The sequence below is a fragment of the Simochromis diagramma genome, unplaced genomic scaffold, assembly GCF_900408965.1.
Source record: "Simochromis diagramma unplaced genomic scaffold, fSimDia1.1 OVJJ01000753.1, whole genome shotgun sequence".
Classification (NCBI taxonomy): Eukaryota; Metazoa; Chordata; class Actinopteri; order Cichliformes; family Cichlidae; genus Simochromis; species Simochromis diagramma.
The window spans coordinates 14,988,458-15,000,928 of NW_024387523.1; the positions used below are offsets into that span (position 1 = coordinate 14,988,458).

Here is a 12,471-nt window from a genome sequence, read left to right on the forward strand (position 1 = left end):
TGACTTGTCGGGTTGAGAGAGGGGTGAAGGGGGTACGATGGTCACTGGTGAAGGGAGGGGGCGGTGCTATCCGACTTTGCAGACACACACACGCACTCGTAGTAGCTTTTGAGAAAACATTTAAAATCACTTTCTTTTTCGTGGCCTATAATCCACGTGTTACCCCCAAGAAATTACGGTAGTTCAAGCAAAAAAAAAATCGAAAGGAAAGTAAAATCATACTCTTTATGCAGAAATGACTTACAACAGGGAGATTTATCACTGCATTTGATGCATTTAAATCACCCTGTTAGGACTGATTGTGGGATACATTGCATGCTTTTTTTTTGCGTCGATGCATTTTATTAAATATTAATTGCAGTCTAGCAACATACAAGACTCTCTGATTTTACGTTCGACAAAACCGCTAACAAGAGCATCTATGCAAAGAAACATTTTGCAATTAAAATATCTGATCATTTTAAAAAGCATTTTTAAGTTTAATAACGTTTAGTGGTTGTCATCCTGTTCATTAATCCCATGCACATGACGCTGAGGCCTACATGCACACATACAAGGCAATAGAATAAAACACGTGGATGCACAGATGTCGACCTTTCTCATTTGCAGCAAAAAAAAACAAAACAAAACAAACCACGACGAGCTGCAAGCGCGATAGCCCCACTGCCTCCACAGGAGGGCGTCAAAGAGCGCTTACTTTGCCCATCATCCACCCACCCGAAAGCACATCCCCATTTAATTCCAACAACAAATACAATCCAGACAGCCTACAACAACAGTATGATCACTGCAAAAATGAATAACCATGTTATAATATTATTAACAATAATAATTATCATCATCAAATAAGAGCTTGTAAATCTGATAAATCAGATTTAACACGAAGCATCAGTGATGGGAATCCTGATGAAGATCAAGTGTAACACGAAACCATTTCTTTCCAAGATTTCAGTCTCTAACCAAAATCAAAGCAGGCGAAACCATAAAGTAAGTTGCTTGCTTTAAGAAGATGCAAATAAGTACATTGTCAACCACATGCACCGGCTGACGAGCGTAAGCTGCCTTACCTTGTGAAGGTCTCTGCATGTAAACACAGGGGGGGTGACTGGAGGGAGTGGGCAGGTGCAGTGACAGAGAAAGGTCTCCCGGCTGAGACCCCTTACGGAAGCTTGTTTCTCCATGGGGGTCGGTTCCTTCGTCTCATTTTTCCGTTACCTAGGCACCCAAATGATCCAGGCATGTCTTACTGTAAGCTCCTGGCTCGTCGAGGTTCTGCCTAACATCTCACCCCCGACCCCTTAAAAAATCCCCAAAAGTAGATGTGAGAGATGGTAAAATATCGAAGGTCGACTGTGAAAAGGTTCCCGTGGAAGTCCGAGACCGTTAAATGAAAGGCTCCTCTATCCCGCAATTGAAAATTAAATATAAAAAAAACGGGGCGAAAAAAAAAGTTCATGTTCATGGCTCCCCGCCACGTGACAAGCTGCGGCCAATAGGAACCCGGGCCGCGTCGTAAACTTGTATGGCTATGTTGTAAATTTTCATAAACAACAACGGATTTATGGCCCAGAGCTGGAGGGAGAGGGACGGGGGGAGAGAAAGAGACAGAAAAAGGAGGGAGGGAGGAGGGCAGGTCAGCGTCAGGCGCCATCTTACCCAGCGAGGAGGGAAAGCAGAGTTCAACAGTAATTCCCCTTCATCTGCAGCCTGTCCCATCTCGCATCCTCATAGCTCACATTCCCCAACTTCACTGTTTACCTAACCCCCATTATGGACTGTAACATGTCTCATTACATGCAACCCAATACTGGTCACACTGAAGGTCACTTAATGGTAACTGTGAACACAATATTACTCGACCCAGGGCGCGATTACAATCCTTTACTTGGATGGATATTTTTAATAACACGGTAAATATGGAATGAAACCAAATAGAGAGGGTAAAAGCATTTTTATTAAATGATTGCGCGTTCACTTCATTTACAGGACAGACTACAAGCCTAGCAGACTTTGATTGAAAGCCAGCAGCGTTTGCTCACTGTACTGGAATATTTCTCTGATTATAAAATGATGGATATTGCCAGCTGGATAACGGTACATGTATTTAAAAGACTAATCTGTAAAGCTAGATATTCACAGTAGCCTACGGCACAATCGCTGACGGTATAGTGAGCGGGTGAGGAATCTGAGGTAGGTTACATGCAAAACTAAACAAATATTTGCGTCGATAGTTAAATCCTCACCCCTAGAAGGCGGATTAAAATCCATGTTAATTAAAAGGGGGGAGGGCGAAGAAGAAACTCAGTAATTATTTTATCAAAATCAGTCAACTAAAACATTTGCCTTTACCGGTTCAAAATAAGGCACATCAATTGTATTTCTTCCCTCAAGAAAATACAACCGTGGTGGAAAACAGGAAACCATCAATTAAATCACCAGCTCAGTTCGTGTTTACATTTCCGTGTCAGTTTTTGAAAATTATAAGGTAAATACTAGGTCGTTTTTTGCTGAAGGAATGTTAACTCAGTAGTAGTTTTCTGTAGTCCAAAATGTGCCATATTTGTAGTACTCCTATGGGATATATGCGGAGGATATAAAAATACAGGCTAGTTAGGGTAGGTAGTTAGTATTTGTCACGTGAAGCATTTTTAGTGCTGGTTTAAATATGAAATCCAGAAAAGCAGTGTAGTGTTTTAATGTGGAGATTAGTGAGACTTAGTGCCTAAATGTTATGTCAGAAGTTATATTCGATGCATTCCAACACAATATTTAACACATTATATTTCTTTATTTTGATTTTCTGTCCGTTTCTTCTGTTACTTTTCAGTTGTTCCTGAGTCAACACGGCCGCTTCGGGTCTCTTCACTTTTGGGTTCCCTGCCTTCCGACGGTGCCTGACTATCACGGTGCTGTTCCTCGTTGCTCGGCTCGTCCTTGTGGTCCTTCTTCCACTTCATCCTGCGGTTCTGAAACCAGATTTTGATCTGTCTCTCTGAGAGGCAGAGGGCATGGGCTATCTCGATCCTGCGTCTGCGGGTCAGGTAGCGGTTAAAGTGGAACTCCTTCTCCAGCTCCAGCGTCTGGTGTCGGGAGTAGGTCTGCCGTCCTCGCTTTCGATTTGGATCTGTGGAAGATGAGATGCGTGAACAGAAATAACGTTACTGTAATGTGGGACTGTATTTGTATTTTTTTTAATTAAAGTGTTCTTAAAATTGGATCTTACAATAAAAACCAGCAGATTTAAATGTCTATAATTCATTTGTAAGTGCATATTTAATTGCAGCCTGTAATTACTCAATTACCACCTGCACACACGCATTCGCTAACACAACTTTTTTTAAAGCATCTTTGCAACAATTTAAAGTGGCCCTGCTGGGGTGTTTGGCTCATGCCTCCTTTGATACTCTGCATGCCTTTCCAATTAAAAGCCAGCCAGGCTCTACACACCGAAAATACTATTTACAGCTCCCACTTCAAAAAATATTACTATGTTTCATTTTCATCTGACTTCCCCGTGTAGCGGCCAGTAGTGGCGCATATTGATCCAGGTTTCTGAAAATACCAGAGCCTCTGCAATGCAGAACCAATTAGAAAGGGGCTGCAGAGTGCAGGAGAGCTGATTTACACAACAGGCCGGTCTTTTTTTACAACCACAAAGGGGAGAAGAGGCTGTAAGAGTAATAGGAGTGCAGAGAAAACCCCCAGCGGCAAGGTCTCTGCGTACTGAACACACACAAGCGCTGGCCAAATGAATTTATGGCTGCAGAACTCATTAGTTGCGCAATAAAAGTTTTACGATTCTTTCCATGCAACACCAATGGCTTCACGAAATTAATTGAACCACTAACGGCCAGTCTAAGTATCACAATGTTTTGTAAGAGCACTGACCCGGGGGCTTTGAAACAGCACATACCTGATACTCGCATCCAGGGGTACATCCGGTGTTGTTTGTCCGGCGACGAGGTTAGGGATTCAGTCCCAGGGTGACAGCAGCTGTCGCTGAACAGGCGGCTCTGGTCAAACGGGCTGCAGTGTGACGTGTGTGCGTCCTGCCCCTGGCCATAGCCGCAGGTAAACACAGTATGGCTCTGGTACACTGTATTATTAACGCTGTAAACTCCAGAGAGGGATGGCGCAAATGCAATGGCCGCAGCAGTCCGAGTAGAGCTATGGTCGTCCCCACGGGGTCCGATGCCGCAAGAAGCTCGTTCCACGTTTGGGAACAGGGAACTGCCCGTCGTAGATTTGCTAAGAAGACCATCCACATAATAAGAACTCATATTTTTTTCTCTCTGATTTGTTGGCCCAGAATCCTCAGTGTCGTTTTTACGAGGTAGTGTGATAGATGACAGCAATACACCCTAGATTTACACCAAACCCCATTTTTACTCTGGACCAAAGAACTCACCCATGTGACCCCGGCCTGGTCGCTCTCGTCCAATCAGCAGAGACGTGGGTTTTATTATGGCACAGGACTGCGGAGTAGGATTAACACTTCAGACACATAAACACGCACACAGATATAAACACACATGCAAGAAATTCACACGGTCCCGTTAAGCCGAGGGTAACTGGCTGAATTTAATTCTCATGGGTTTGTTTCGCCATATCATCACTAATCATCATTTTATAAGCTTTCTGCTTCCTTCCTATTTCAAGTACCTCAGTGAATCTATCTATCTATCTATCTATCTATCTATCTATCTATCTAGTAGTACTTAAAGAAATATTTCTAAAAGTATAGTATACTTATAGAAATAGTTTTTGATTATCTACCACATAAAAACATCTGTATATTTTCTTTTGATCTTACAAAATGGCTCGTGCCATTAAAACATATTTTCACAAGTTAGTTTTCATTATATTTGTCTATCCGTGCAATATGACCGGTTATTATTATTATTATTATCGTTGTTGTTGCTGTTGTTTTGTTATTGTTGGTAAAATTAGATTATATTGTTACCCATAAATGGGCAACAAATTACCACAAATCATGCTTGAAAAAATATTAATAATACTAAACTGAAAATATTTAGATTTCACTACTTTAACTTAAATAATTACGATTACCGTCTATAATAATGATCAGTAGTAGTATTAGTAATATTACGTTTTTAATTATTTAACTTTACTAATATCATAATGCAATTATTAACTAATATTGTTTTAAGGTAATAGTTTTGTTATTTTTAGTGATATCTTAAGCAATAATAATAATAATAATAATAATAATAATAATAATACGGATTGTAAACTTAATTATTCCGTGTGGAAAAAATCACATATTATATCTTATTTTAAACATATGAATTTTTGAAATAATTAATGAACAATTGAGCGGGAGGATGCAGATTTTAGCAAAGTCTTGCTGTTAAACTAATTATTTAATTTAAGGCGTTTACCTTTAAATACGACAACAGGACGACAAGAGTGAACAGAGCGACTACTTGGGTGTGCAAGCAGTAATCCAGCAGCCACAGGCTGTTTCATTCCTCCCCGCAGAGCTGCAGGTTCATGAAGCAGCTTCTGCACTGAGACTGTAAAAAGGTGTGAAATTATTCCTCTGGACTCTTAAAATGTTGCTACAGTTTGTTCCCAGTGCAGGCTCATTAGGGAGGGGGTGTTACAAAAAGCAGAGGGGTGATGTAGAACAGTGTCGCCACCCTCTGGTGATTCGTGGGGATTGCAGCGTTGGGGAGGCAGTACTGCGCAGGCGTTGTTATTTTAATGCTGAATCCGATAGAATGCAGCAGATTAAGGAAAGGAGGATGTCACGGAGGTGACGTTTCGTTTATGTTGGGTATGATTTGGAGAAATGCTCCGGTGTTGCAACATACTCGTGTTTATAGACACAAGTCTCACTGCTGTGTCTGAAACTAGCTGTTCACTTTATTGCTGCCTTTCCTTTAGGAAGGCCCGGCAAAGGAGCAAGGGGCGGAAGGTTCCCAGGTAGAAACAAAGGATCCCTCCAAATGACCGTGAGTCCTGCGCGTCCCCGTCGAGGAGAATCCAATAAAACTGATCATTTCCGCTCGGGCCTTTTGTCCAGACCGCAGTCTCACAGAAAGAGAAGAAAAAAACAAATGGGTGCCATTCTGGAAGCGGCCTAATTGTGTCTGGACGGCCATAAAGCCATTAAAACTGGAATGCCAGACAGTATAGCAGACCAGGCGTTTTATTGCACTGTCTCTGGCCGAGTCTTTGAAGTTTGGGTCCATCTGCGTCCCGTCCCCCCCAACGCGTCACAACAGCACTCCAGTTGTGGACTAAAGTACGACTTAGCCTCCAAGCAGCATAATCGATAGTTTCTGTACAGCCCCTTAATGAAAGCTGAATTACCTGCTCCTCCTGTCTTTGATCGATCAGGACACCATGCAACTGTAGCTCAGATCGGATTTGCTGGTCTCTTTTTTTGTGTCAAATATTTTCTCCAGCATGCAGAGACTTGAACCAGTCTTAACACTAAAATGAAGGGGCCATATTTTAAACTAGACCTACACCATTACTCCAAAGCCAGTTGGACAGTTTGACCTCAAAATGTGTGTGTGTGTGTGTGTGTGTGTGTGTGTGTGTGTGTGTGTGTGTGTGTGTGTGTGTGTGTGTGTGTGTGTGTTTTTAAACAAATTCCTAAATTCATTTAAAAAGATGCGGGGTTTTTTTCTCTTCTTGTAAATTGTTTAGCGCCGTCTGTGATGGCTCATGACATATTAGCCTAAGCGCCCTTGTCATATCTGAGCTGAGGAGAAACACATCGGCTGTATTATTTTGGGCTCCAGCAGTCGAAGCCCACGGTGTCTTTTTTGTTTTGTGTCCTCTCGCCTCGCAGCGCTTTGCACCCCATAAAAGGTTATAGCGGTAATTGTCTTTTATGGCTGTATACAGCTAACAACATCCTCTGCCAAGATGCAGCTCTGTCCCCAACACACACACACACAGTGTTCTAGGTGTGTTAGGTTTCACTGGTGTGTGTGTGGGTACACACTCTTTTCTTTTTTTTTGGGGGGGGGGGGGGGGGGTTGTTTTTTGTTTTTTTTGCTTTTTACAAATTAAAAATATTTAAGCAAAAAAAAAAGCTCATTTTCACTAAGTATGCAATCATCCAGATATAACTGATTATCATTACTCTATTTTTTGTTTCTGTATTTTCACGTGTCATAATTTTTGGCAGCGCAAACCAGCGCCAGCTCAGGCTTTTTTGTTTGTTTGTTTTTGCGTACCAAGAATTCAGAATTTCAAATATTATGAAAGCATGAAATGCAGACTGGCGTGGGGGTGCAGTGAGATATGAATGTAAGATACTTGTAGTCGCAGATATAATTTGTTTTATTCAATAAATAAAGTACAAATTACATTTGTGAACCAAAAGTCAGACGGTCAGCACGACCGCGAGGTATTAAAAATGAGTAGCTAGCCTACAGTGTTTTCTTCCATTTGCACTCACTAACAAATATTACACTCTTTGAAAATGACTCCCTGAAATTCAGTCACACGTAGTCCAGTAATGCAAACAAATCTATTACAATCCACCACTGCAAAACAAAGGTCAATGTAGGTATGTAGGTAGTTGAAAGACATAGGTAGTCAATCATGTTATGTAATACAACTTCTAGCCTATCATATATATACTGAAATTTCGTAAGAGTTCTCAGGAGGTTCCTTGTATTTATGCGCCTATTTTACTCTGTTTTTTCTCTACAGTTTCTAACGTTAGATTCAAATTCAGTCAAAGGCTTATCCTAATAGTAACAGAGAAACAACAATAAAATACTTTTTTTTACAAACTATACGCTCAGTTGGCTCTGAGACAGACAACAAATATAACTACAATCCGGAACACAGAGAGCTAGAAACAGTCGTACACAAACAAGCACAGGGGCAAGGCCAACTAATACACTTTAACGAGGTATTAATTCAAATCAGCACGAGAAAAGAACAAGTTAAAAAAAACGAGGGTGCACTGTTAAAACTGTGCAATATAATGGTAGTTGCAAAAAACTAAAGCCCAACATGCTGTTTTTTTGTTTGTTTGTTTGTTTGTTTTTGTTTTTTACAAGACAAATAACCCTATAGCTGTTATTAAGAACAATATGACAATGTTGATTAAAAACAGGGTCCAGCAGAGTTAAGAGCTCTTACACATCAAGCTCGCTATCAGTCTAATGCTGCTTTTGTCTAAGGTTCAGTCACTCGTCTTTCGGTGCGCCGTCTTTATTGAACTTCTTCATCTTCATCCTGCGGTTCTGAAACCAAATTTTAACCTGTCTTTCGGTGAGGTTTAGCAGCCTCGCCACCTCGTACCTACGGTCCCTGGTCAGGTAGGTGTTAAAGAGGAACTCTTTCTCCAGCTCCAGGATCTGGTGCTTGGTGTACGGACAGCGCTTTTTTCTTGTGGCACTCGCGTGGAGCCAGTTGGACACTGGGTTATCTGAAAAGAGTGGGGTGCGACACTGGTGTGAGGTCCTGAGCTTCTGACTAACCAAATATATATATATATATATATATATATATATATATATATATATATATATATGAAATACAAATAAAGTAAAAGCGGATGTGCGCCTCTAAATTCTGCTATATCCACAGCTCTACAGCTCCCCGTCCATGTTTTTTCCCTTCTGCCTCCCTCGCTGCTCACGCTCACTTTAAAGGCTGCAAGAGGTTATCTAATACAGCAATGTGAGCTGGGCTATTAACAGCCCCCCATAAGGAAATGGCACGTTCAGAATGGCATCTGTTAGGACGCGCACCCCCATAAGGCACCCCAATCCTCACAGCTTCATGTTGTGCAAATGACATAAAAGACTCTGCTTTGACTTACTTGGATCCAGGCCCGGTTTCTCTTCCCCCTCTCCGCTCAAATCCCCTGCCTGGACGGAGAGTTCGTCCTTTTCCACCGGTGATGCTGACGCCACGGTGCCATTGGCGTAATCAGAGAGCAGCAGAGCCGTGTGGGATCCGGGCAGCCCTCCTTCAGCCCGCGCCCCCAGTCCCTCCGGTTTGATCCCGTAGTGATGGGTCGTCGGTAATCCGGTCAACGGCAGGGAACCGGACATGGGCTCCAGAAGCCAGGATTGATACCGGCCATCTGTATCTCCACCTACTGGGCCTTGGGGATGCCCGTAGTGGGGATGATACACAGAGGAGACGGTGGCTGGAAACTGAGCCGGGACGTGGCTCCAAGACGGCCCGAATACCTGGGGCTTGGATGGGAAGGTGCAAGTCCCGACCTCGCTGTGGTCGCTGATGGAGGCATGCTGCCTGGCGTGCTGGAGCCCAGGACCGGAGGTGTACCTCGGCACAGAGAGCTCCTCGCTCTCGGGGAGAATGAGGGAATCGACGTAGTAACTAGTCAGCGTTCCAGATGTCGACATGGCAGAAAAATTACACTTTCACATGTACACAGTCATACAGCGGATGCATGCAAAAGCGAGACGCGCACACACACCACACACGCACACATACACACGCAGTAAACCCAGCCTCACAAAATAACAATGTGGAGAAATCAAGTAGCAACTTCGCTCCACGGAGAACTACAGTGGGAAAGTAATGGGGAGACAGGCTGCCATGCCATTGGGTAGCAGACACACGTGATCATAAGGCTGAACAATAAAGGATAAATCAATCCCTACGGTCATTAAATACTCACCCTCTTTCCTATAACAACTTCGACTTTTTAAGAATTATCAAGATTTGAGCAGGAACCACTATGCGAGATGAAAAATATGAATGAATAAAATAAATGACACCGGGCTCCTTCTTATTGGCACTTGCTGCCGTTCCAATCCCCTCTCGGTTATCCAAAACGATACAAAATGTATTTGGAAGCCTTCTTTTACGAGACGTTTTATAGGACACGTAAGCACCCTACGATCGCTGCTCACCAAAACGCATTTTAAACAGCACCACATCACAGAAACTTTGCAGCTCAATGATCTGAATAAGACTATCTAGTGAATTATGAATCGTTTTTTATAACACTTTATAACAGTTTTTCTCCCCTCACAGGCCATACGCTTTCCTCTGCAGGTTTTTCTTTGCTACAGCTTAAAGCATTAAATACATATCATAGGCACAAAAAGCTAGCCAATAATGAAACATACTTAAGTCTATTATGAGGCTGAGTAGTTTTCAGTTAAACGTTGTATTCCTATGTGAGTTAAACCTTAAGCGCAGGCTACATGGAGAATTCTCGTATAGGGTTATTTTTCTACCACAATCAAGCTTCCTGCCTACTTCAGGTCACTGTACACGCTGGAACTAAATCTCTGGCGCCTAATTAACCTCATTACAATACACGAAGTTTCCATGAAATTAACGCTTCTGCAGGAGTTTGAGTATTTTTTCTCAACAAAACTATAGTGTTAAATTAACTATGTAAAACTACATCAATAAACTTGTCGTTATTTCTGGAGAATTGAAAGAATGTTTTGTTTTTCAATTTTTTTTTGTAAATTAGATTTTTTTTAAAATAATAATAACAGGGTTTCTTATTTGAGTATTTTTAGTGGATTTATCAGTTACGCTGTAACAGAATTTAAAAATATATTAATTTAATAATATATAAATAATATATATATTTGTTTCTTGACAAATATAAACATATCGTGCCGTGAAGCGGGCCTAGTGTGTGTGTGTGTGTGTGTGTGTGTGTGTGTGTGTGTGTGTGTGTGTGTGTGTGTGTGTGTGTGTGTGTTTTGGTTTTTAAGAAGAACAGCGAAAATAGAAATAAATTAAATGCATACTTTTTTGCTAATTTGAAATAATCCGCTGGATTCAAACACGCTGGCCACAACTTTAGAAATTATAGAAGTGGTTAACTAATAAATAATATATGTAATTATTATTTAAAAAAATACCAGAGCCTCATTCTAACCCGTTTATTATTTACACCGCCGTTATCACTTAGTATACGCCTGTATCATCACTACCATTAACAAATTATCTGCAATACCAGCTAGGTGCCAGGGCGTCGGTGTAACGTTACTCTTATATGACGCTAAGAATAAATGCTATGTGGTGTTTGTGGTTTCCCCCTTTTAAAAGGAAATGGCGCGGGGAATGTCCTGCACCAGGATACATTTAATATACTGTATTTTCAGGTTTTTTCCCATATAGAGCTTAACACAGAATTTATTTATTTGTGTTTTTAAAAACATGGTGCTGTAAGCCTAAGCTTGTCGTGTCCATTAAATCCTAAATCTGCGAATTTAACTACTGCAGGTTTCAAAGTAGCAACCTTGAGTTTTCACATACTGCATGCCCGTTTTTTTTTTTATTACCCGCAAATAAAGTGAGAGCTTGGCCAACTCCCTCACAAGGCCACAGGCAATTCAACACGTAGAAATTATCTGCTCTCTGCTGATGCATCTAAAATAGGAACACAGAAGAATGCACAAGGTGTCCATAATTTGCTTTCTAGATGCGGGCTATCACTTCGCTGGTACTTGCACAATATTTGGCTAGACATCAAACAAGCCGAAGGGGGAAAGGAGCGGCTGTGCGCCTATTTGTGCACTAAAAGTTCGAATAGACAAACACCTTCAGAGCAGGAAAAGACGGCACTATGCCAATGGCTCTAAGGCTGTAAACCTAAATCAGGGTGTTTTTTCACTCAGTTTACCGCAGGGGCTATTCACTTCTTTTGCCTCTGCAGATAACAGCCTGTCTGGCGGATCTAAATATCACCATAAAGCCCTTCCCCTCCTTTTGTCTGAGCCACTATTGCGCAGTGGAAGCATCCGGTCTCATTGCCCACGGAGGTCGCTGTTGCCCCATTCACCTTCCCCTTCCCCTCCACTGCAGTGGTCGTAACCGAGGCCTTGTCTGGCGTGTCTGCGTCACTACTACTCACGAAAAACACTCACGGCTTTACCCTTAATCCCAAGTCCACAATGTATAATGCAACTCAGCTTTGATCACGTTGATATTCAGCACACGTGCCCATTCAGACGTATTCTAGCAAGAGAAAGAAAGAAGAGGGAAAGCAAAGCAAGTGGAGGATTCCAAAGAAAGCACTACGGAAGACAGGTTGAGCTTGTACACAACAGCCAGCCACCCCTCCCTGATTTCCACATAGGAAGGTTTGTAACGTGTCACCAACACACCGCTCCCCACTTTTAAAAAAAGAAAATCTCACCCTCTTTATCACTCAGATTTCACTTCACTTTCGGTTTCGATGTATGTAACTGGGGCAATTAAGACAGTTTCATGTTGCAGAGTTAGAAATGGACCCCAACAACATGAAACTACCTAAACCACTCGACAGTCGATCCGGGCCTCGAGAGAAAGCACAGCCAGCCAGTTCATAATGCACCGTGGTCGTCGCTTCGGTCATCATGTGTTCAAAAAAATGTACTGAGAAAGCCACAACAGTGTTTAATCGGCTGTATGCACTCCAGTGAACCCGCTGCAACAAGGCGCAAAATGGACAAATTTACAGCAATGAATGAACTTACCGCGATCCTC

At 42.0% G+C, this 12,471-nt stretch overlaps 3 protein-coding genes across 4 annotated transcripts in view; all 3 read right to left on the reverse strand.

Annotated features, from left to right (window-relative positions):
- hoxa3a (homeobox A3a) overlaps positions 1–1,839 on the reverse strand; it is a 35,106-nt gene extending 33,267 nt beyond the window's left edge. Inside the window, exon 1 of the mRNA XM_040020657.1 lies at positions 1,068–1,839. The gene's annotated coding sequence lies outside the window, so the exon portion shown is untranslated. The remainder of the gene's footprint in view (positions 1–1,067) is intronic.
- A 97-nt stretch (positions 1,840–1,936) lies between these two features.
- Positions 1,937–6,508, reverse strand: LOC120726761 (homeobox protein Hox-A7-like). Of its 2 annotated transcripts, XM_040020670.1 has the most exons (3): positions 5,403–6,508; positions 3,914–4,475; positions 1,937–3,124 (listed from the first exon to the last, which is right to left on the reverse strand). In XM_040020670.1, the coding sequence occupies exons 2-3, from the start codon at positions 4,278–4,280 to the stop codon at positions 2,817–2,819; spliced, it is 675 nt and encodes a 224-aa protein (XP_039876604.1). In that variant the 5' UTR covers positions 4,281–4,475; positions 5,403–6,508; the 3' UTR covers positions 1,937–2,816. The 2 variants fall into 2 exon arrangements, with proteins under 2 accessions (XP_039876604.1, XP_039876605.1); XM_040020671.1 differs by lacking the exon at positions 5,403–6,508 and having other exon boundaries at positions 3,914–4,679.
- Positions 6,509–7,302: 794 nt separating this feature from the next.
- On the reverse strand, positions 7,303–12,208 carry hoxa9a (homeobox A9a). Its single transcript, XM_040020668.1, has 2 exons — positions 8,822–12,208; positions 7,303–8,425 (listed from the first exon to the last, which is right to left on the reverse strand). Exons 1-2 carry the CDS (start codon positions 9,372–9,374, stop codon positions 8,184–8,186), a joined length of 795 nt encoding a protein of 264 aa, XP_039876602.1. The 5' UTR covers positions 9,375–12,208; the 3' UTR covers positions 7,303–8,183.
- Between the last annotated feature and the right edge of the window lie 263 nt (positions 12,209–12,471).

What these genes read in the sequence shown, in the direction of transcription:
- hoxa9a (XM_040020668.1), bottom strand. Translation starts at nt 9,374, where the DNA reads ATGTCGACATCTGGAACGCTGACTAGTTACTACGTCGATTCCCTCATT. An exon ending in GAAACCGGGCCTGGATCCAA is followed by an intron (nt 8,426 to 8,821) that starts GTAAGTCAAAGC and finishes CACTCTTTTCAG; the next exon opens with ATAACCCAGTGTCCAACTGG.
- LOC120726761 (XM_040020670.1), bottom strand. Translation starts at nt 4,280, where the DNA reads ATGAGTTCTTATTATGTGGATGGTCTTCTTAGCAAATCTACGACGGGC. An exon ending in CCCCTGGATGCGAGTATCAG is followed by an intron (nt 3,125 to 3,913) that starts GTATGTGCTGTT and finishes CATCTTCCACAG; the next exon opens with ATCCAAATCGAAAGCGAGGA.